Source organism: Tachypleus tridentatus, chromosome 9, assembly GCF_004210375.1.
Source record: "Tachypleus tridentatus isolate NWPU-2018 chromosome 9, ASM421037v1, whole genome shotgun sequence".
NCBI classification, from domain to species: Eukaryota; Metazoa; Arthropoda; class Merostomata; order Xiphosura; family Limulidae; genus Tachypleus; species Tachypleus tridentatus.
Genome location: NC_134833.1, coordinates 126,669,176 through 126,695,509, shown reverse-complemented (window position 1 = coordinate 126,695,509; position 26,334 = coordinate 126,669,176). Strand labels below are relative to the sequence as shown.

The window sequence follows — 26,334 nt, the reverse complement described above, 5'->3', positions numbered from 1 at the left end:
CAATTTTTTATAGAAAAACAAGAGTTTCAGCTCACTTATCATGCATTGTTGGGATTAATATCGGTGATGAACCCTCCAGACTGACAAAAAGTTCGTAACAATAAACAAAAATTAGAAAGACAAATACTGTGTGATTATTTGCATTAAGAAATAAATGTAAAAAAGTTCATTATTTGGGTTAACTAACATACATACAGCCCATCCTGTACATTATCTTGTTTTTTGTTTGTTGTAGGGTAACGTAAAATACATGACATTACACGTTTATTAATAACAAAGCATAGTGAAGCGTTTAATAATCTCAACAAATTGCTGCATTGTAATTCATACTTTTACCCAAAATGATGAAGCACATTTCTTAAAAATGATAAAAGCTTAAAATAAACTTTTTAGCATAGAGATGAGGTAAATAACTCCAAATTAAAGCATATTTACAAAATACCACAGTCTAAAATGTTATGAAATTACAATATTGTCCACTATGAACCTATAAAACATCAATCTCGAAACTGAAAGTTCTGTAACCCCGTCTGTCTTAAAATTCTTCAACCCGCATCTCCAGTAACCAATCACAACTGCCAAAATCTTCTGACTCAAGAAGTTAACTGTTGAGGAATTCTTTGTATAATTTTCATGCCGGAAGACAGAAGCAACCACCAAATCTCGCGTGCTTTTTCCGAGCGGGATATGAGAAGACGAGTAAATCCCAGAATCAGCGCAAGTCGAGCGAGCTGACCATAATAATAGAGTCTAGAAATACAGAATTTATCAGTTAGTTTTCTTAATATACATGTTCACATATAATGGTAAATCATGCAGCCAAGCTACTTAAATAAAACAAACCTTACCAAGTTCGTAACGAAGTAAGTGATTTTTGTAATTTATTATTTCTTTTAATTAACTATGATTTACTAAGTATGAGAACTTCACTAACCGCTGAAGTTTTTGGCGTGCTGCTGGTAAGGTTGATTCATCCTCTTTTAAAATAAACTTTCGAACTCCCAGAACATAATTTTCCATGTAAGGATCCCACTTTATTGGATGAACATCAAAATTGAAAGTCTAAAAAAACAAATATATATTTATGCATATGATCTCTAAAGAATCATTTAAATTTTATATCGTACAATTAAGTGCTGTTGTCTAAAATGACAGAAGAGCTTATTAGGCCGAACAAAAACAATTGAAAAAACGCATTTGTTTAATTCTTAATTTACTATGAATTTTAATTAGATGAAAATATTAACATGTAATTTGTTTTCTAATTAAAGTTATATGATAGGCAAAGTGATGAAACAAGGTTACCTCTCTATCTTTTCCCTCCAACTGGTCCAACAACATCAGTGCATTATTGCAATGAAAAGTCCATTCGTTAGTTGTAAAGTATTCCAGTATACGAACAGCACGATGAAGTTTTTTGTACAAAGTAACCATTCTGTAAAATTTGTAAACAATACTGTAACATACTTGCAACAATCGTTTAGATCAGCAAAGTGTGGTTAATGAGACATTTGTATTGAAAGGACTAAATAAAACTTATTACATATTCAGTAGCAACTGTTCGAGTTACACACTGAGCCTGAACCTGCAGATTGTACCGGCACATACAAACCAGGACGATTTTAGTTTTTTCATACATAAGAATGAAAATGCTTCATGTGGTATCAGAATACAAAAATATATAAGCTACCTATACCTATTCTACACACACACACACACACACACACACAAATGAAACATGCTGCAATATAACTCATTCATAAAATAGCTAAAAATGTGAACATTTAATATCCGTATCCAAAACTAGATAAATGTAATATGAATTACATAAAATGTGCATTTTAAACATTGATTAATTGGTTTGTTGTTGTTTTTTTAATTTCGCACAAAGCCGTCTCTAATTTAGCAGTGTAAGAGAACTAGACATCACCACCCACCGCCAACTCTTAGTCTACTCTTTTACCAACGAATAGTGGATTGACTGTCACATTATAATGACCCCACGGCTGGGAGGGCGAACATGTTTGGGGCGACGGGGATACAAACCCGCGACCCTCAGATTACGAGTTGCACGCCTTAACACACTTGGCCATCCTGGGCCTGATTAATCGGAATTACGACATTGTAATTTAAATGTATTACTTGCCCTATATTTTTAGTCTTGGAAAAACAAACCTTCTAGGGCACGTAGCTGGAAGATTTGTACTCAATGCTTTGTTTGGTTTAATTATATCTGTTGAGTATACCTATGATTAAGCTCGAGTATTAATTAAACATTTATTGAACTATGACCTGAACAGTACGAGTCAAATCATCCACGGAATTTAAATATTTGTTCTTCACATTGTAACTTCAAGGAAATTCATTTACTCTAAAGATGTACTGAAAGCCCTTAAGTTCCATTTGTATAAAAAATAAAACAATAATAAAACCACCAAATATCAGTTATCTTAAGTGCATTTTAGGTTTCTTACCCAGGTTTGTAACCAGTTAGTCTGGCTAAGAAGTCAACGAAATAAGCTGGAATATTGTGTTCTATCACTTCATAAATGCTGTTCAACCACCAATAATGTTTAAAACTACCACCAGGGTATCGGAACACCTGCATACTAGGATGTTTCACAATAAAAGGATAAGCTAATTTTTCAATTTGTCCCCATGTCACCTTGATGATGGATCCTGTGGTGCAGTTGAATACCAATGTGTTGTTTGGTCTAGATAAAACAAGATGAAATGTCAGTCTTGACAACTTCTAATTTCCAGAAGGTTAAATTACACCCTGACAGAAGTAAAATTTTAAAAGTGAGTAGAAACACAAACAGTTAAATACAGTAATGCATAGAAAAAACACTTGTAATAAAATATTAAACTATGTCAGGCAAATGAATAACAGAAATTATTGTAATAAGGTTTTGATAAATACAATGGCAGTTAAAAATCAGATATTACAATTATTGAAAACATTTCAAATAATTTTAACTAAAAATATTGAAAAGTCACCTTTAAAACAAGTCCTTTTTATTTTTATCACTTGTTAATATTTCCTAACAGCCTCAACTTAGGTTGAAGAAATACACAACTAATCCAATATTTACAATCAATAAGTAGAAAATGTTGGATTAAGATTACTTGCTTCTTTATGGCAGTGTTCCAGGCCACTGCTATTAGCATGTTTACTACAATATCCACAGGTACTACATCTGCTCCAATATTACGGCATACTGTCATGGTCCTTAAAACTCCTTTTCCACTCTGGACAAAATATCAAGACATTTACCAGATTAAGCAGACAGATGAAATTATATTGAGATAGTTTTTACTTAAGAACAATAATAGTTACAGGTGTAAATATCCCAACAGTATTATGAAATAGTGGGAAGCAATCAGTAGTTATGATCAAAATGCCTAAATACTACAAATATCAATATGGTATCTTCACCTCCAACAGTGGCTGCCATTTTTTGTCTGCCTGCGCAAATGATCACATAATATGCAGCCAATGATGCACATTTCCTATCACTTGATGTGAACAGTGACGATCATCTGGAAACCAGAGCCCCCCCCCCAATATTGTTACCTACATATATTCATAAAATATTGAAAACACAATCGTCGTTGTTGCTTAACAATTAACATCAAAGAGACATAGATCTGTAGATCTCAACGTCTTCATTAAGACGGAAGTATGTGCCATGCGTCCCATAGCAACGTACTGAACGCACTGAAACTCATGCATTGTATTGCCGCTCCCTGTGTAATGCAATTCTATCTTGAGCTTTGATGAAGATTAGACAACCATGTTGATTTCAAGTTACAACAGATCATCAGGGATTTTACTTGATAAACCAAAGGTTTCATAGGTATTTACCCATTAATTTCATTTTTTCTTTTATTGAAAAGTAAAACATAGTATGCATGTAAAAGTGTATTGTGTATAGGTCAAAACTATGAAGCATTTAGCCAGTGTTGTGTCCTCTGTGAACTCCAGGAGGGCAAAACAACTCGATATTGATACTATTATAGACACATTTGCTGCCAATCACCAGAACAGGTGCATTGTTTTGAAGTAATATTGACTATAAACACAACACGATGAAAGATAGTTACCCTGATATTGACCCTACTTTTCCTCAGAGTGTATTGTGTATTTTCTTATAGCAAATCCACATCGGGCTATCTGCTGAGCCCACCGAGGGGAATCGAACCCCTGATTTTAGCGTTGTGAATCCGAAGACATACCGCTGTACTAGCGGGGGGCCCTCCTCAGAGTGTATTAACTTCACATGGGATAATTCGTTTCTGCTATGTAAACTGTGTCTTTATGTTATATTTCTTTTGATTTGTAGCTTTACTCTTAATGGAATATTAAATGTTCAATCTAAGCTAATCTTGATTTTCTTTATTATTATGTATTACCTTGGGTGGAATTTAGGTGAGCTTCCTCTTTTACATATACAATATTTTTATAAACAGATTATTTCTAATTTGTGATAATGAATTATTAATCAGAGTATGAGTTTCCAATGAAAATTGCATTGAAAATGCAGTTCAAAATAGCACACCTTTCTAAAATGTACCTTAGTATTTACATTATTATACTTTACCATCTATATTTCATATTGATGGCATTTTGGGAAGCTCCTCCACAGTTTACCTTAGCCCCCCCACCACCACCACCAACGAAAATATCTTGGCGCCACCACTGAAATGTGCACTATGACAACAGCCAGTATTTTTCTGACACACTGCAGACAATAGGGTCATATCAAACTGTTCTGCCACTGAATATTTTGTCAGTATTTAGATAATTTAGGATCATAAGAAATAGTTTTTGTGTGCTACTTTGTATGATTTTTTGTTGTTGTTTTTTAACCCTCAAAAGTTGCAATGACTTGTTCATGCAGAATTCTGACCTTTCATTTCAAACTTAGGTTTATGAAACAAACCCTTTCTTATGGTCACATTTTGATAATTTTTAGAACAGCTACATTTATATGGAAAAGGTGAAATTACGTCCATGTGTCGTTTTTGAGAAGAAATTCTGGTAATATGTGATTTTCAAATGTTGTTTGTTGTTGTTGACAATTTGTCCTTAACACTTTAGGTGTATGATGCATATTATAAAATTTTGGAAGAAATGGCCTTGAATAACCTAAATGACATCATCAAAGGGTAATTTTACAACACCTTTTTTAAATACTTTCCATTATTGAATTGTTAGACCTTTAAATGAACTTCTGAATTACTCTGTATAATTGAAAACAGATCATGTGTGATTCCTCACATAATAAATAAGAATGGTGTGTTTTTACTTGAAAATTAGGTAGTATCTAATGTTACATTATTTTAAATTATACAATTAAAAGAAAAATAAATACTTACAGCAACTATAAATCCAGATGGACCATTCAAATTATCCACCCAGCCCTATACAATAAAAATACCTTGTTATAGACAAGATATAGAAGTGTTCATTATGATTAATTTATTTGCTTTTTAGAATTCTTAAGTTCTTAATTCACATAAAATGTTTAAATTTTACAAATGGTAATTTATAAGATTTGAAGTAACATCATAATTTAAATCAGAAGGAAGTTACTTTACTAATCAAGATGTACTTCCAAAGGAAATAAAAAAGTAACATACATATATTAAACTTTCACTCAATTTTCTGTGCATTTTACTTATTTTCCAGTTATCCATTGACAACTGTTTGCACTTTCTTATTACAAGAAGACATGTTCCTGTTTTTGTTTAAGATATACAATGCAGTGTTTGAACTAGTTTTCAAATCTAGGTGACATTTGATACAATGTCCTTTTTATACGGTACAGTTGTTGAGTCCTAACCACTTGTGACTGAATCAGTCAACTTGGTCTAAGGTGCAACCAACAAGCATGTACAATTATATTTTCTTAAGCAATAACTCATCTAAGTGGTTATTATCATGACCTGCCCTTTCTAATGTATACTCCAAGTAGATTTTCTCAAAAAGTGTATGATATTTAAATCTTTTTGTTACAGTTTAAGTTTGTTTTAAAGCAAAGCAACAATCAGCTGTCATATATTCACCATGGAGAATTGAACCCAGATGTTTTTAATTTGGTATTTTTCAGTATTGTAATCTTACTGCTGTCCCATTAGAAAACCACAGTTTAAGAAAACTGCTAACTTCTTAGCAGCTAAAATGCTGTACAAAATTTCCAAATTATCAGATCATCCCATAAGTAATGTTATTTTTTTGGGATAGGATAAGTTTAAATGCATATTTCTTGACTAAATGAAGTTATTCTCAAAGTCAAATATGTAATATGGGATGGCTTGATAGCATTAAGTGTAAGCCAGCTCATTTCTTTACTAATTTTTGTCTTCAGAAGCTTCAATTATCATGGAGGTGTCAGAAGAGCACATTAGACATATAATGTTTTACAAGTTCAGAAAAGGGAAAAGTGTTACCAAAGTTACATGAAGCATTTAAGAGGTGTACAGCAATGACGTTCTGGATGTGAGAAAGTGTCACAGATAGTTCAATAACTTTAGAACTGGTGACTGCAATTTAACAAATGTAGCTTGCACTGGGTGCCCTGTTGAATTTGATAATGACCTGCATCTAGCAATACTTGAGGATTGTATTGTAACTGTTGAAGAATTAGCCCAGCAACTCAATTCATCTCCTTCCACTGTCCATCAACATTTGCAACAACTTGGTAGTTTCAAAATTGGGAGAATGGGTACCATATGAGTTGTCAGCTTATAATCTGAGAAAACAAGTAGACATCTGCATGTCTCTTCACTCTTTTGAACTTCAAGCTTCATTTTTAAACCACCTAGTGACTGGAGATGAGAAATGGGTACACTTTCAAAATGTTAAGTGCTGCCAACAGTGGATAAGTGCAGGAGAACCAGCTACACCACAACCAAAAGCAAACCTGCACCCTAGGAAAGTTTTGCTCAGTGTTCAGTGGGATAAAGGTGGTTTAATACACTTTGAGTTTTCACAACCAAATGAGACAATCACTGCTGGGAGACTGTCAGGAACACTACACTTGAAAAAAAAAAAAAATCTGCTTTGGTGAATCAGAAAGGAGTTGTTTTCCACTATGACAATGCATGTCTTCACACTACTAGGATCACTTTCGGAAGAGCTTGGCTGGGAGAAACTTCCCCATCCTCCTTGCTCCTTCAAATTACCATCTTTTCTTAAGCTTTCAACATCATCTGAATGAAAAACAGTTTACTTCTATGGATATGTTAAAAAATAGTCTTTGTAACTTCTTTGTCTCAAAACCACCTGATTTTTATAAGTGTGGTATTGAAAATATTTTGAGATGTTGGCAGACTGTTATTAAAAGTGATGGAAAATACATAATTGATTAAAGTTGTTATTTGAGTTCCTTTTCTTTTTAAATCTTAGCATTACAAACGACATTACTTATGGGATGACCTAATATGTATTAAAACAAAGATAGACATATTCTCACAGGAAGAGGTTCTTGCCAGGCAGCAGTGATAATTGATGGACGGACAATAGCCAGTGGTATATTGCCACATTCTTGTACCAGAAGGTTTTCTGCCAGGGACTTGGTGTAGTGGTAGCTACATGGTCTTCCATTTTCCAGATGAGGACGAATTGTATGAAGCAAGTCATCATTCATCCATCTGTTGGTGGAAGTTGTTCAGAACTCATGATGAATACACTGTACTTATAATATTATAATATGGTATAAAAGAAACACCAAAACTATGAAAAACAGAAAAGCATGGTAACCAGTAATGCCCAATATTCTCAGACAAAAAAAAAAGAAAAAAAAAAGACTTACACGTAGTGTTGAAGTTAGAATTAGTTTAACACAATACCCAGAGATGCCAACTATTTCAAATGACTGAGCGTAATGAATGTAGACAGAGCCCGTACAGATATTGTACAACCACTGGACACAGTTTTGAGTCATCCATGTCTTTGGATCCATCTGTGGCTAAACTGTAAACACTGTTAGTAAGCATGCTTGAAATCATTTTGTCAACTTCACAACCCAACATTTGTACAATGGCTGTAGTTTTGGTTCTAGCACAGCCATATTTTTTTGCTATATCAGTCTGAGAGCATTTTTCTGAATAGATGTCCTGCATAATTGGTTACAGCTTGGGGTAAATTATGAGCAATGACAAATTGCATGAACATCACTTCTGCATTTATGGTTTCATATTCTGAATTCTTACTCATAAATGTCGTTACCTGCATCGTTTCGTTTTGTCTTTGCCTCAGCCTTTTGTTGGTGAGATGCCGATTTTGTATGTCTGGAAAATCGGTTATCCCGCCATGCGCCACAGAGAAATCGATGTGACAAACTGTACAAAACGCATGACTGTCACTGACTTTTGATGTAATGACCAGATATTTTGCACTATACTCTTTCCTGAATTTTTGATTCACAGTTTTAGTCCTTTTAGATTTGCCAGAAACAAGTCAATCTGGTGAACGAGGCTTCTTTTTTCCATCTTGTGAACGATCGCATTGGTGTTTCTATGCCGCTTAGAAAACAAGAAATACCCATCTACGTGAGCGCTGATTGGCTGACAAGCACTGATGACGTAACTATAGACTCCCCCACGTACCCAGTATGGAGAAGCACTGCACTCAAACTATTGGTAGACGTCGGAGATACAAATATTTTTTATTATTTCAAGCACAAACATGATTATCACAAGTAGCCATTTGGACTATGTCTTTTATTTATTATCAAAATTTATTTGTATCTCACTAGAAATTTTCTTTTCACACCTTTCAAGCCCTGGGGGAACTATTTATCACTTTATTGTATAGGCCTATATAATGGGCCCGGCATGGACAAGCGTGTTAAGGCGTGCGACTGGTAATCTGAGGGTCGCCAAACATGCTCGCCCTTTCAGCTGTGGGGGTGTAATAAGTGACGGTCAATCCCACTATTCATTGGTAAAAGAGTAGCCCAAGAGTTGGCGGTGGGTGGTGATGACTAGCTGCCTTCTTACACTGCTAAATTAGGGACGGCTAGCACAGATAACCCTCGAGTAGCTTTGTGCAAAATTCAAAAAACAAGCCTATATGATATATAATAATTTGGGACTTGCAACAAGTCGTAATATTTGGCTGTATGAGCGTATGATTACGCTCAAATCGTTATGGTTGGCATCTCTGCAATACCCAGTAATATTTCATAAACATATAAGAAGTATGTAATTTTGAATGTACAGTTTAAGGTGAAGTTTCACACTTTGATAATATACTTATTTTAAAATGAAGAAAATTTAAGAATATTCTTTTGGAATTGAATATCTACTTAAAGTGAAATATATGCTTAAAATACTGATTAATTTTAGATTTTCTTACTGAGTAGCATCAATGACCTTCTGATATGGTACAGCTTCTGGATACACAACTTCATCAATTACTTTTCTGTTACAGTGACTATAGGCTGTTGAAACATGGACAAGAACCTGTGGAAACAAGTTTTCTTAGAGAAGTTTGCATTATACAGATAATAGAATACCTTCAAAATCCATTTCTGAGAATTAATATCATAAATGTAATTAAAGCTTACCTCGAGGTGTTCCATTCTCTTACAAAGCTCCAAGAGCCTTCTACATGCAAGCACGTTGATGCTAACATACTCCCTATAGAAATACCAAATGTCTTATATAAATTTTTAACACTGGAAATGTTTTTGTAAGAATACCTTTTACATCATTATCTCTTTCAATATTGTTGCTTACTAGTCTTGGTACTTTTTATCTGAATTTTTCACATATTTCATTATGATTTCAAATAAAAATGAAATCATTTTTAAAACAAGAATGTGCAAAATATTTCATTATTGTGATTAACATTCATAGATGAAATTAGGATGGTACATAGTCAAAATGCATCTATTAAAATATGTTGAAATCTGCTAATTTTCATTTTACTTTATTCACAGCACATAGTATGATAGCTCAAGTAAAATTATTTGAGTTGAAAAGTTGGGCTTAACATGAATAACTGGTATTACTGCCTTCATGTTAGCTGCTACCATTTTCACATTTCCATAAACTGATATGAAATATTTTTAAAATTTGTAATTATAACAGATAGAACATTTCGATCACTGGTATGATCACTGTCAAGTACACAAGCAAATAATGAATTAGTATTTAAATCAACAGTCAACAATCTAACAGTATATTTTAATTGTGTTTCCCAATGGCACAGTGGAATGTCTGTGAACTTAAAACACTAAAAACTGGGTTTTGATATCCATGGTGGGCAGAACACAGATAGCCAATTGTGTAGCTTTGTACTTAACTTCAAAGAAATAATTTTAATTCTAGAATTAACAGTGGTTATTACACATGCACATATGAATCCACATGAATTGATAGATTATTTTTTCATGTTTAGACAGGAAAAAATGAATAAATATATATAAAACAACAACAAACTATAGGGAATTTTATGTAAAATATTTGCATAAGATTAGAGATGTGTGAGGAAATAATGACAGAATATATTTGTAGAGATGTCACTGGTATTTGTTAACTGTTGGATGGTGTTATTTGATTAATTAAGTTTTCCCGATTTTTCTTCTGTTAATATTAATTTCATGTTTCAATATTGTGACATTCTGTTTAGAAGAACTGTGTTTGTTTTTATTCATAAGGTCATGGACTTTAGAAGGGGGTTTTTGGTGTTCTTAAATTTGACCTGATCTTCAAGTTTCACCTACGTAAAAGGCTGGGCAACTTACTAGCAATTAACAAATACCCACACACGTATATATTCACTTTTATAAGTAACCACTATATCAGTTCTAGAATTCAAATACATTGTGAATGTTGAATGTTATTTATATACTAATTCATCCTTTTCCATTAAAACTTGTATACTTGAGAATGACAGCACCAATGATCGAAACGTCGTACCTATTCCAAATACAAACCTTACTTACATTAAAAGCTGTAACTTGTGATAAAGTATACTTAATCAGTAAGTAATCTCAATGCAAAATAAACTTATAAAATAATTTTTCAGATATATTCAGATATTTTTCTAATTTTTTTTTCATTTCTTCTTCAAGTAATTTGTGTTTCCTGATACAAACTGAACATATAAACTTCGTAAATGTGATCCAATTCTGTTGCTATCTACTTCGCTATATCTGTGTAAGAAACATGGAATGAAATTATGCTCAGAGGATGATACAGAACTTTCTACAAGTCACTAGGAGTTGGAACTTTCTCCCTTATGCAGGCACCTACCTACCCATAATTTTTTTCAATAGAAGGGTTCACTTTCAATTCACCAATTTTTAAGTCTTACTATAATGGACGTTGCCTGTATATCAGCATCCATCTATGTAACCAAACTCCTGCACAAACAAAGATAAAATTTTAAAAAATTCATAGTTTGAGTTATAAAGATTCAGACAATTAGTAAAATAACTGTAGTATGTGTAACAACCTTTTGTAATAGAATCTGGTTTTATATAAAAGCGCTCTCTTCCTAACAAGAACACCACTTTTACTAAGACTGTGAGTGAAGGTTTGGCTATATCTTTATAAATGTAATTTTAAAATGTAGTACTAAGAAATTGAAGTTCTTAAAAATATTTTTTGCAATAAAGGGCACCACTTTTAATATATAAAATATTACAGTTTATATCAGTAAAATTTATGAAAATTTTGAGATCTGTACATTAAATCAATTTGGTGCTATGAGTTATGTATGATTAATCAAAACACTTTCCCATATAACACTTTCTAGAATGGCCAGATGGGTTAAGGTGTTCGACTCGTAATCTGAGGTTCACGGGTTCGAATCCCCATCACAACAAACATACTCACCCTTTCAGCCGTGGGGGGCGTTATAATATGACGGTCAATCCCACTATTCGTTGGTAAAAGCGTAGCCCAAGAGTTGGCGGTGGGTGGTGACGACTAGCTGCCTTCCCTCTTATCTTACACTGTTAAATTATGGCCGGCTAGCGCAGATATCCCTTGTGTAGCTTTGCACGAAATTCAAAAAACAACAAATTTCCCAAAATAAAATCCCTCTTAATAAAATGTTCACTTTTTCTAAATGTTTCAATGGGATATAAAGAGTATGATTACTAACTACTAACATAAACAGCCGCCCAGAAGGCGGTGTTTTTGCTTTTTATATGTAACAGTTGTTTAAAGTCTACCATGATATCACGATAATCGCTGAGAGGATAACACAAATATAAGTGTGTGTATTTCTCGTTGTTTTAAAGTAGTTAAGACCAGAGATATTCGCTATTCAGGTATCACTTTTTTTTTCTCAGTACATTATTTTGACAGAAATTTTAAATGTTTGTAACAGAGGGGAAAGATCAAGTTCTTTTCATTATGTGCTTGCCTTTGCATATATTTGTTTGCAATGACTACTGATGTGGGTAACCTAAGGAATGTAGGATACTGCTTGAACCTCTGTCCAACGTAAAAGTGTGGTGCTCTTTGATTTTTCGTCTCTAAATACGTATTTACATACATATTATCACAAGTTTAACTTTGATACTGTCTTCTTTAGTATAATATATGTGTCTAATTCTTTTTCCACCATAGGTGCTAGCCATCAATAAATATTTTGTTCATTTTCACACTTGTGTATTCATATTTCCCACCAGCGTTTGAAATACTATTCTTCATAATATATTCTGAACTTTTTTCTTAAAGATACTTGATTTCTTTCTAATAGATGACAGTGTACTTTAAAACTGCCTAATAGTAAGATTTAATCGGAAGTGGGAGTGTTCATACCACGGGCTCCTAACCAGTAATCAAATAAAATTTAACTAATCAACAAGTTATGTATCTTGTGGGAACTCGAGATTACAAGCAATTAATTTGTCCATAGCATCTGCAACATTCAATTCTGATTCGAAATAGATTTCAAAATCGGTACTGAGTACCCGTATTGAACTTTTTTGTACTATATTATGAATATTAAATACTATATTGTAGTACAGTTTTTACAAGTATCACTAAGATTTTTAGATTATAAAATACCCTTCAAAATTAAATGTAGAAGAGAGGAAAATTTGTCCACTACATGCTCTCGACCAGCATATATACCAAGTAATGTCATAAAAGTATAGAGAAATTCTGAAAACATGTCACAAACTTCAATGTATTATATTATTCAATAATGCATGTTGCTGTATAATTGCTGAATACGTTAAAAACTTACGATGTCAAGCTTGGAATCAATTTGCGTCAAATACCGAAAAATAATTAATACTGCTCCTATCAGACAAACTAGGGATGATTTGTTATCAAAATAGCTGTGTTAAACAAACATTAAACAAAAGATAGCATAATATATTGATGCATAACTGTGCTCTGAATTTCTTTACCACATACTAACTCTTAAACTCAAAGCATACTTTTCTTCATAAAAAAATAGTGTGGCATTGAACTGCAAATTACAGTAATCGAGTTAGATAAATGGAATGAACTTAGAACATATATACCAAAACCTCACATATTAGATCCGCAATTCATTTGTTGATTGTTGTTTTAAATTAAGCACAAAGCTACTCAACAGGCTATCTGTGCTCTGCCCACCACAGGTATCGAAACCAGGTTTTTAGTGTCGTAAGTCCGCAGACATACCGCTGAGCCACTGGGGGGCCAGCAATTCACTTTACTACTTTACAAAAAGTATAAAGTATGTATATATATATATATAAATATACCAACCTGAATGGTTCGTCAAATTTAACGGTTGCAGCACAGTGAAAAACCAACGACACGTTCTTTATTAACAGTGTTTGGTCATTGGAACTAATGCCTAATTCAGCTTCTGTGATGTCACCGCTAATTGGGATTATTTTATTTAATGAAGAAGGAATTTCTCTTCTAATCCTATCGAACACCTAAAGAAAATACCAAAAATACTCACTATAGAAACACTTACATAAAAAAAAGTAATTTAAAACAATAATTTCATAAAATAATAGCAAAAATTGTTTATAACTACTCGCCCGGCTGTACTCTTACGAATTTAACGCGTTATTTTCAATCTTAAAGAGACGAAGCCTCACCAAGATAAATGTGCATAGCATACTAACAATAATATACACACACTACCAACGAATAGTCAGTCCTTCGCTGGTACAGTGGTAAGTTTACGACGCTAAACTCACAGGTTCGATTTCCCTCGATGGACTAAGCAGATACCCCGATGTGACTTTGCTGTAAGAAAACACACACACCAACAAATAATATCACAAGATCAATCAACTGCCTAAACTCTTAGATTGCAAATATTACACTCACATTACGCTAGTAAATTTGGATATTTATCACCAGTGAAATTTTGAATTACTTGTAAGTATACGATCTTGAACCGACCACTAGCTTGCATATTTGGTTATCTTATTGAAAGTATGTTTCATGACTATTTAATAAATACACGAAGCTTAGGAGTTCTTGAAATTATGTGTATTGTTTATGATTAACTTACAACAAAGCCAACTAAACTCCCTTATCACTTACATATATCTTTGCAGTACATAAGTTTACAACTGCACCAATGACTTGGTTTTATTCTACAACTGTTTGAAGTAAACTTTACGTGAAGGCAAACGATTATTTATTACTTTATTTTCACAAATATTTCAACAGTCCTAAGAGGGAACCTGCTGGATCTAATATGAAAACCTAATTATTATGTACTATAGTACTTAATATTAAGGTTTGGGATAAAACAAAATGCCGACCATGAAAATCACCCGTTTAAAACCGCTTTAAGAATATCTGTTTCACGGTATTAGCTGAGAAAAACTAAATCTTATTGTACTTATAAAACTGCCTAAATCGTTATATATGTGTTTATGAAATGAATCAAAATTTCACTACATCAACAACTTTTCATCTAAGAAAATGATTTTCCAGACAAGCACACAGATTTAAAAAAAAGACGAACCTTACCGCTTTAATTCTTTTACAGAACTCTTTCGTCTGGAGTCCCAGTACCCAAAATGATACTACAATATATGCATATTTATTTATTTATGTATATTTTAGCGAAAATAATTACATTTTAAATGAAGTTAAGGTTACATCATAAGAAAGGGCTGCGTTAAAAACAGCAAATCCAAACCTCTGACTAATTATATAATTTGAAGTTAAGTTTGTTTTATTTGCTTGTTTTTTACAACAAAGCTACATTCGGCTATCTGTTTAGGCCACCAAGGAGAATTGTAGTATAATAGCCTTAACTAATAAATTATATTTATGTGTATATATATATGTATATAAGACGACGCGCTACTTTACGCGTATATAGATTTGAGGGTAGGTTTGAAGAGATCCTGATGAAAAATAAAATCGAATAAGATACATGAGCGTCCACGCTTGTTAATTTTGGCACAAAAAATATAGCTAATAAAAAGGAAACAAACAAGTGTAATAAAAAAATTATAAAGACGAAAAAGATTCGATATGTCCATAACCTAGGTGGTTACACGAATATGGAAAGTTTTAACGCTACAAAATTATTGAGAAAAGGAAGTCATACTATATAAAAGAAGTTACTTAAAACTGGCTCAGATTAGCACAGTATAAGAACAATGTGCTAAAATAAGAAGTTTTTATTTTTATTTTACGTAATTCGGGGTTTTATAGCTATGTCTTTATTGTTTCAGTAGATTCTGTACCATTTAAACTTTACTATAATAATGTAGGTGGCTAGGACTCGTATATGGACCCCTTCTTGTCTTTATACAATTTAAAATTCATTATACTTGCATTCGCAAGTTCGAACAGTCTTTCGCACATACATATCAATTTAAGACATAAGTTGGTAAAATCTGTCCTAAAAGCCACTGACCCCCACTGAAGCCTGTATTTAGATATTTTTAAATTTGAACTTCGACTAGTGTCTCGAAATAATAAGAATTTCAAACTAACTCGTTTATATTTAATAACCACACTATGTTTTTGAAAATTGTTTCCTTTGCATATTCTCTACATAGTGAACTTCAGGTTTTGGGGTCCTGCATTTAAGAAACAAATATACATATAGATGCAGTTATTATTGAGCACTGTTATATAAAGGCGTAAAGCAAAATACAAGTGAAAACAAAACGGACGTTAAGTACTTGTTTGTAAGACGAAACGTGATTTACAACACTATGCTAATACAATTTTATTACTGAATACTCACACTAAGGTTTTAAGTTTTAAATTTCGCGCAAAGATACACGAGGGCTATCTGCGCTAACCGTCCCTAATTTAGGAGTGTAAGACTAGAGGGAAGGCAGCTGGTCATCACCACCCACCGCTAACTCTTGGGCTACTCTTTTGCCAACGAATAGGGAGATTGACCATTACATTATAACGCCCCCACGGCTGAAAGGGCAAGCATGTTTGGTGTGACGAGGAGTCGAACTCACGACCCTCGGATTACTGGTCGAGTGCCTTAACCACCTGGCACGTCAGGTCTCCCACACTAAGAACTGAAAGCTTCATACCTATATAGTTTTAACGTGGTGTAAATCTGTCTTGTAGGTTTTTAACATTTAATCAGAAGTTAAAAGTTATTGTAAAATTCGTCAATAATATTGAGTTAGGTAAAGTCACGTTTCATCACAAAGTTTAACAACTAAACCGCTTAAATATCACACATTATTTTCTGCATATATATTAAATGCAAGTGTCTTTGAGCATCTCTATGAGAAATTCAGTTACAATAAGATGTTTTATTCACATATAACATCTATTACCTGACATGAGACAAGGTCATCGAGTCTTTGTCTGACATCTTGACCGTTCTTGGGTCGAAGAAGGAGGTAGATTTCCTTCAATCCGCTGCAGGACCGAAGTAGCTTTTCAACCAGAGCCTGGCATGTAATATAACCTCAGTTAACACCTCTAATATATTTATCTGATTCTAAATGTATCTTATTTCAAACCAACAGATGTATTTGAAGCGCAAAGTTTCCCGTAATAAATAATATGGCGGCTACTCTTACGTTCCTTTGACCTAAATTGTTTCTAAAATAAAAACTACCTGGTTCTAAAAAAATGTAGTTAGAATTTTGATTGATTTATTTGAGGACTTAAAAATCTGAAAAAACCGTTTTATAACCAGAATAGTTATACACGTTTGTTACGTATGTTAAAAGTATTAACTGTTCACGTTTTAACTTACTTTTCCAACAAAACCAGTTCCTCCAGTTATGAAAACTGCTCGATCACGAAAGAAATCTACGATTCTTGAAACTTTTAAATTCGGAGTCGCTAAAGGTCCAGTTTCTTCATCACGCTGCATTGCTTTAGCCATAAGAATCACTGACGATCTTCTGGAACATCGCAAGTTACTAGTTGTTAACTACAGGAATTTAACTTTCAAATAAACACTCCTCACGTTTAATTTTCATAAATTAACTGTAGTCAGTGGCATATCTAGGGGGATCGTAGACGCACAAGTCACAATTATATTAGCTCCCAAAATTTAGTGTTAAAATTTATTGGTCCCCTCATTTTCCAGTAAATATATTATTAAATATTATTTAATCTATGCATTTTCCTATTTTTGATTTTAGATTATTATAATTAGGAACAAAATCAAACACAAAATAATAAAATATATCTTCACTGAAGATTACCGTGCTATTTGAAACAAATTGTTAGGGGTTACTTCTCCATGGATAAGAGGTCTCTCAAACACCCTGAACAATAGAAAGACATGCCCGAGACTACACCTCAAGAATATTTAAGTATTTATAAAACATTGTCATTAAAGCACTCTTGTTTAGGGTTAGTTTCCTCCCCAGAACTTTAACCACCCCAGAATCATGACCGGAAAAGTTGGCTCTCGCTAGAATGGACCATGCATATATTTCTGTAGCACTGTTTAGAACCTTCGCGAAATAATTACACGTGCAAAGTAACTATAATGAAACTTGTTATGGTGTGTATGTCTTTTACAAGCTTATAAAGAATGATTACAGTTATACTTGTATCCATTAGCTTAAACAAAGTGTTCCAACCACTGCTGTTTTTGTTATATTCAGTTATTTACAAAAGAAAACGGGCCTGGCATGGCCAGGTGGATTAAGGCGATCGACTCGTAATCCGAGTATCGCGAGTTCGAATCACCTTTGCAGCAAACAAGCTCGTCCTTTCAGCCGTGGGGGCGTTATAATCTTACGATCAATCCCACTATTCGTTAGTAAAAGAGTAACCCAAGAGTTGGCGGTGGGTGGTTATGACTAGCTGCCTTCTCTCTAGTCTTACACTGCAAAATTAGGAACAGCTAGCGCAGATAGCCCTCGTGTAGCTTTGCGCGAAATTCAAAAAACAAACAAACAGAAGAAAACGACCCCTAAATCATACCAAATCGTATAAATATCCGAGCCATCCTATCTTTTAAAATGGGCTCGCCTCTCTTCAGTGGTCAGACACATGGCCAAAGTGATCAAGTTTCTAGCCTTCGGCATATACAAGCTTCGCCCGAGTAAATGTTTGTGACCTTTTTATAATCAGTTAAAATCAATGTAATACAACAAACAGAGCACTTAAGATCACCATAAATGTAGGTGGTCAAACTAGGACACCGTTAAGGATCGCGATATGCTAATTCAATATTGGCCTTATAGTGTAATATTTAACTTAAACGGCGACAAAGTCTGAGATAGGGCCAGCACGGTCAGTTGGTTAAGGCACTCGACTCGTAATTCGCGGGTTCGAATCCCCGTCACACCAAACATGGTTGCCCTTTCAGCTGTGAGAGCGTTATAATGTTACGGTCAATCCAATTATTCGTTGGTAAAAGAGTAGCCCAAGAGTTGGCGGCGGGTGGTGATGACTAGCTGCCTTCCCTCTAGTCTCACACTACTAAATTAGGGACGGCTAACGCAGATAGCCCTTGTGTAGTTTTGCGCGAAATTCAAAACAAACCAAACCGAATTCTGAGAACGCCACTTTCCTCCTTCATCGTGAGACTTATGATGCATCAAAAATAGCAACAGGCCAACAGGGTTTCATTGATAATATTCATAAGCATTTTAAATTAGCATTGATCACATTTTCTATTTTTGATCTCTAATTACTACAATAAAAGCCGAAAAAACTATTACTAATTTTCTTTGAAAAGTTAAACATTTAAGTAAATATGGAGTTACCTAGCAAAAAAAAAGGGAAAATCGGGACACTAGGAAAGAGAGGCCTAAACAAAGGCGTAAGGTCACAAAAGAACAACTGTGGGTTAATTCAGAAAAATTATAATTTGAATATATCTAACTAAAGACAGATTCTAAATTAGTTATGGAAATGTGAAATTCGTGTAATAAATACACTCACAACAAAATGGCCGACGTATATGCCCTGCAGCAATGAATAACAAAGTGTATAATTTACAAGGCTTCGACACTGTCGTGACTTTTTATAATTTATACCACCATGAAACCAACAGTATTACTTTTAGTCAGTCTCATAAGGTTCAAGCATTTGAAAGTATTCCAATAAGAAAACAACATAAAAAGCTGTGACGTCTTGCATTAAAAAATTGTCCACAAAAATTTTAATTTACTTATTTTATGTTAAAAATTACATTACACTATTGTTAAAACACCTTTTATATACTTCTTCCATCATTTTATAAATACTTAAACCGCAGTGATTAACAATAGCATCTTAGTCATGTAATATATTAATCTTGAAATACTGGTTTTGTCCGTTAAATATAGTACAGCGGTATGTCTCCGGATTTACAACGCTAAAATCAGGGGTTCTATTCCCCTCGGTGGGCTGAGCAGATAGCCCTTTGTGGCTTTGCTATAAGAAAAACACACTAACACCCGTTAAATGGCGGTATACTGTGTGTTTAGATGTTGGTATGTTAAATAAAATAGTTTAATAAAAAAGTATTTGACAATCCATTTATGCAATGAGTGTGCATTAATTAAATAAATAATAACAGCTCAAAAAACACTGAAAATATACTAAATAGTAACAAAAATAATTTCAATAATCTAAAACGTCCAAAAATGTAATGTGACTGTAATTTGTATAATATAGATATAAATTTTATCTGAAAAAATTCAGACGTACGAGCTCAAGAACTGTGATGATTCACAAACGTAACAAAACCTTCGAGCAAGTCTGTGGTCAAGGTTGTTCGTTCGACTTTCTCAAGAAAATAAACTTGGCCTCTCCATCATGGGGAAATATTTAGACTAGTTTATGCACCAGAAAAGAGGCTACGTGTACTTCGATTACACCTGGGGTAATGACCCACTTTCAGAAGTGTATAGAGGACAATACAGGGTCAGTATACTGGTTTAGTAGTAAGCCTACATAAATCGACTGGAAACTAAATCCTAGAAAGTTCTGTACGCTCCATTTCATTCAAGCTTTCCAAGGCTAATACTAGTACATGAGTCATTCTAAGCATTCAAAATATCGTATAATTTGTACGAGATCATACAAATGATATATGATATACTTGTTTCTTAAAACAAAAGGCCTCAATCCAATACTGTTGAGCTAAACTTTAAAGAAAAGCATTAACTAATATTTTTAGTCAAATTAAAAACTTGGAAAGAAGACATTGTCCCGTTTTCTCATTCACACATTACGTAATCACTGGAATAAGAACCTTATCATCTTTATTTTCTAACAAAATTTAACATATTTTATAATAGTTTTAGTACAACGCCTATTTGCAAACTGATCGAGGCCTAATATAGTTTGACACCGATAATTAACGTTGTATGACTGCAACGAGCAAATATTTCTTGCTTTGTACTTAAGCCATTCTCAGTGAGAGGTTGATGGTAGTGTATGGGATTCGAACATCTATTATTGTTAACGATGACATTTTGACCTGATCTAGATTTTGATGACATTTATCTCTATACTATCACTTCCACTTTAACGTTTCACTCGCTTCCTGGCGACAGTAGCTCTACCTTGCTAATGTTTTGATAATTCCACCACGTCAACTTTTATGTTCCAGTTTCATCTGAAATAACTTTAACCTTGAAGGCGAAACACGTTTACTCATTACTTATATTTTAATGGAGTTTTGATTAATTTCATGTTTCGCAACTTTAATTCTCACGTTGTACTAACACGTCTTTGTATGGATGACTGTGCCAAACAGCACAGAAACAAGGCAGGGATGAATAGACAAAACCATACAAAAATCCCTACATAGGTAGCCAAATTTTTTCAAGAAAAACTTTTACCTACAACTAAATGCTGAATTCCTTTCTATTGCATGAAATCAGGTTTGAATAAAAGCATTTAAACTGAATGGTGCTAATTCCCACGTGGGTGAAACCGACAGCGACAATGAGTGTCAAAAAGTGTCAACGTGTTACTTTTCTGGGATAATAAAACGTAAAATAATTATATTTGTTTTTAATCTTGGAAACAAATACTTAATTTTGAGCCTCAAAATAATAATCTCAGATGCTTATTTAAAAAAAAAAGTGACAGCTGTTTTTGGTCCAAGTAGTTTGGGTTCTTTATCAGATGTCCATTTCTACGGGAATATATAACGATGGACAAGTGAATATCACACAGTAACTGTTATGTTTTAATAATTTGCACCAGATGCAATGTTGTCGTATCTAAGAAAACTACAGCCCATGTTAAAGACTTCACTACACGTACATGAACGGGGACCACAATAACACTCCTAGAAAATGTCTGAACTTAATTATTAGTTAATATAATCGTTTTCTACTTGTTTTTCTCTTACTGCCTTACAGCCACTACTGAGTAATTTAAGCCGAAGCAAGACATTTGAGCATTCACCTTCATTCTAAAATAAATAGCTTAACAAAATCTTCATATAAGTCTGTGGTCAAGGTTGTCAATTTTGCAACAAAATAATTTATATCTACCAAGAAGAATCACAACATTTTAATTATTGCAATTAAGTTTATGGTTTATTAACTTGAATTAAAATAAGTCTCAGGTTTCCTTCATATACAAATGAAAATTTAGGAATAATATGTTAATATTAGGTCAATGCGCAACAAATCTTCACAACACATGCATGTAAATTTGTTAAATAAATATATTTTTGAATATTGTTATATGCTATATTTGTATTATATTAATTTCTTTATTAGCTCGAGATATTTGCGAATTTTGATGATAATATCAAATAATGTATTCCTCCCCAGGGGCACACTGGTATGTCTGCGAACTCACACCGCTACTAAACGGGTTTTGATATTCGTGATGGGCAGAGTACAGATAACCCATTGTGTAGCTTTGTGTTTAATTCCAAACAAATCAAAGTAGGCCTAGAAAGTTCTACTTGACGTAAATTTTTCTATTACATTCTAAATTAGATAATAAATGAGAAATATGTAAATATCTTAGAGTGAATTAGTCAGTGTCTTGTCTATCCTAATTACGATTATCATAATACAGTTTTAAAACAAGGCCTATGTTCAATGCTATAGTGTAGTTTATAATTTGTTACTAAACCTTATTCTACAAATCATTTTCCCAACGTCATGAATAATCGTGTCGTATATGATTAACTCAGAATGTTTTAAGAAATTATTATACGTGAATCTTCACTTTTTATTTCATATAACGTTTTTGTGAATATGAAAATATAATTCACTTCAGATGGTTCACGAGCAGTAACCCAATAGATAAAATCAGAAAAATACAATAAACAATAATTAATTAATAATATCTGTATAAACGAGGTGTTCCACTTTTTACTCATTCTAATAAATGGCAATAAAAATCCAAATTTTTAGCCTAATAGCCATTCAGTGTTAGTACATTTAACTGGATAAGCTTTGAATCAATGTTATATCATGTTTCACACATGGATTTTTATTATAATTTTTACACTGAATGGATATCAAGTATGTTATATATCTCATATTGCTGGGACGGTTAAAACAATATGAAATATTAATGTATCTAATTCTTGTAATAATTTATACTAAATTGCAGTGTGGTAATGAATAATTTTAACTTTCGCTGAAACTCTTCTAAAAATAAATTTATATTCCTTATAAAAACAATATTTGATTTACTCAGGTATTTATGTACTCCTCTTTTGATCATTCATTAGTTTATATTGTGATATATTAAGCGAAACAATCTGACTTTATAAAATAATTTTAACGGCCTTCTGATAGTTTCCTTCAATACAACATAAATTATAAGTAGTGCCAACGTATATTTTGTAAAACTTAATTTGATCCCGTTCAAAAATTGAATGATCAATGTCATCTTTAATCTCAAAGTCATACAAAATTATAAGAGTAATTATGTACAACAGATCTATCGAAACTCACTATTACAACCACTAATCTTTTCAGCTTCTACCAAATGAACAGTTGTTATATATTACTATATAAAATCAAACAATATGATAGAGAACGTTACCCCAGATATTCAATCATTTAATGTTCTATCGTCTAAAAATCACATCTTTTACCACAATCTATTATTTTTTTCTCTTTTCATGCTATTGTTTAATGTATTTTTATGTAATCAGTTTAATTTCGAAATTTCACAATAGTTCAGTCATTTATGTCATCTGGAAGCTAACAAGTCAAACTAAAGTATAAATAAATTCGCACAGTTATTTTAATGTTTACAGAATTACAGAACAAAATGAATTGAAGTAAACATAATTCAACCCCACTTGTGTACTGTTCGTGAATACCATAAACTGGGGAAAAGTATATGAAACCTTTATTTTGGTGGAGTATCAGTACTGAACTACTATCTGTAATTTTTCCTTTGGAATTTTACCCTTGAAATGCAGCGTAATAACAAACATATTCAGTGATTCCTATTTTAAACAGCAATGTGAATTAACTAGGTAAACACATACGTGAACAGTAACTTAAGTTAACCAGGCTAATTTAACATACTGAATTTATGCTTAATATTCTTGCTATACCAATCATAGAGCATTTAGGTGCAGCAAAATTTCTTACCTACAACGAAGAATCTTTTTCTTTTGTCACCTGAAATAGTAGAACAACTCTAACAAACTATACGTATAGAGTTAATAAACTGACAAGGAAAGTCGCATTGACCACCGAACCAAGTGAAAACGTGGAATGAAAGTCGTGAAGATCACGTGCTTTGTCACTGAACGAATCAGGTGGTGCAACATGCCTCCGTTTTATTTCTTACTTCGGCGAAGAATGCCTGCTAGGTAATAAAATCTGAGCAAAGTTGACTGTCACACAGTTATCCAATTGGGAACGCTGGCAATTAAGTGGGTTATATCCTGTTGTAATGTGTTTGTTGTAGTTGTACTAGCACCTGTGGTATAGAGGAATTAGTGGTCTAAGCGAAGTATTAGGTTTAACTTTTAGTTGTCCATCGAGTTTTTCGTACTAGGTTATAATAATATCAATAGACTTAACTAATTATAAAGCAGATGTACTGGATGTAATTTTCATTTGTCTTTCTGAACTGTGATGCTTGTAGTACTATTGTAAAACTTTTATTCTAATAGAAGACGTTTAATCAAATTATGTTCATAATATGTTTTGTAAAGTTATCACCTGGAACAGTAGATCTAAAATAGGTTTTATAAAATTTTTGTCGTTTTAACACTGCTTTTACTCTATATTTCAAATCGCTGAACCACTAGGAGGTGAGGTCTTTTTATATTTAGAAATACCACATTAACAAGTGAAAACAACCTTTAACTAGTTCCCTTTATGTTTGAACTGTACCGTCCCTCGACTCAATAAGCTTGTGGGCTTTATAACAACAATCATGGTTCTATACCTGCTGAGCCTTTCATCATATTTCTGCCATTTTGCTTAAATATGTTTTCAAACGAGGCTATCTGCTCGAGCTTTGTTAAAATAATGATTCACAGTCTTTTATATTATAATCATTCAAAGTGTCACAATTAAATCGAATGACGTAATTAAAAAAAAAACACGTAAGAGATTAAATCACAACGTCTAACTTGGTTCCTGTCCTAATTTTAAGGTAAGTGGTGCTTAAATTAGTTAAAAATGACTGGTTGTATGTACTATAACAAACCAATGAACAACCAAGTACTCACCGACACTTGTAAAGTGTATGATGTGTGTTTTTACTACAGCAGGAAAACACAAGTGGTGGTCTAAAAAATATTTAGGTGAAGTTAAATAAAGTTGACCTAAGTAGGTCGAAACATTCTTTTGTACTTTATTTTTAATTAAAGTTTTAATACTCATACCAGCCATCTTGAGAATACATTTTTACTTCAAGGGGAGTTTCTTGTCATCACGAACTACATCATAATTACGTACAATGAGTTTTGGAATACTTTACAACTCACGATAAAAACAACACTGAGCTAACTTGCTTTTGTGAATGTTTGTCAATTGCATCATTCACTTTGTAACATATGTATGAGATTTGAAACTAATTATAAGCTACTTGTCCAACTCGGTGACCGCAGTAGAAATCCTTATTTTTCAAGTTGGCTGTATACAGCGCCATCGCCGGAATAATAAAAACTAATTGTTTGTTTGTTTGTTTTGAATTTCGTGCAAAGCTACATGAGGGCTATCTGCGCTAGCCCTCCCTAATTTAGCAATGTAAGACTAGAGAGAAGGAAGCTAGTCATCACCACCCACCGCCGATTCATGGGCTACTCTTTTACCAACGAATAGTGGGATTGACCGTCACATTATAACGCCCCCACGGCTGAAAGGGTGAGCATGTTTGGTGTGACGGGGATTTGAACTCTGAACCTTCAGATTACGAGTCGAGTGCCTTAACCCACCTGGCCATGCCGGCCCTTCTCCGTTTTTAAGCACTTTTTTATATATCCTCCTAGGATTAGTTTCAGTCATTTATAACCCATTCAAATAACTAAAAACATTTTTAAATAGAGATGTTGTTGTTTTATATAACACTAAATGTGAATTTACGCAGATGAAGATGTCTGACGAATCTAAAGTTTATAATAGAGCGCTTTAAATAAGTTAAGAATTCTGGTTACAAGTATTTGCAACAGTTTATTTGTTTGTTTATTTTTGTCATGTATGGTTTAGGCACCACGAGTATCAAACTTCGATTTTTAGTGGTTTGAGTTTAATTTCGGTCAAAGCGTATAGGGATATTATGCAGCTTTGACCGAAATTTAGCACTGAAAGACTAGAAGGAAGGCAGTAGTCATCACTTTAACCAACGAATAATAGGTCTGACGTACCCACGGCTAAAAAGTCCAGCAGGTTTGATGGAATGGAGATTCGAATGCGTAACCCTCAAATTACGAGTCGAGTGTTGTAACCATCTGGCCATGCAGGGGCCTGTTTTCTAGCAGTTTAAGCCCTCAGA

At 33.2% G+C, this 26,334-nt stretch overlaps 1 protein-coding gene and 2 long non-coding RNA genes across 3 annotated transcripts; 2 read left to right on the top strand and 1 right to left on the bottom strand.

Annotated features, from left to right (window-relative positions):
- Positions 1-263: 263 nt before the first annotated feature.
- LOC143226315 (putative fatty acyl-CoA reductase CG5065) lies at positions 264-24,186 on the bottom strand. Its single transcript, XM_076457113.1, has 13 exons — positions 23,976-24,186; positions 17,192-17,342; positions 16,764-16,880; positions 13,735-13,910; positions 9,579-9,651; positions 9,368-9,474; positions 7,482-7,659; positions 5,383-5,427; positions 3,134-3,252; positions 2,475-2,714; positions 1,306-1,435; positions 935-1,062; positions 264-750 (listed from the first exon to the last, which is right to left on the bottom strand). Exons 2-13 carry the CDS (start codon positions 17,321-17,323, stop codon positions 594-596), a joined length of 1,602 nt encoding a protein of 533 aa, XP_076313228.1. The 5' UTR covers positions 17,324-17,342; positions 23,976-24,186; the 3' UTR covers positions 264-593.
- On the top strand, positions 723-9,832 carry LOC143226317 (uncharacterized). The gene is made up of 2 exons (XR_013014544.1): positions 723-863; positions 9,443-9,832. It is a non-coding gene; the product is annotated as an uncharacterized LOC143226317 (long non-coding RNA).
- LOC143226318 (uncharacterized) lies at positions 2,672-7,369 on the top strand. Its single transcript, XR_013014545.1, has 2 exons — positions 2,672-2,802; positions 6,375-7,369. It is a non-coding gene; the product is annotated as an uncharacterized LOC143226318 (long non-coding RNA).
- Positions 24,187-26,334: the final 2,148 nt, after the last annotated feature.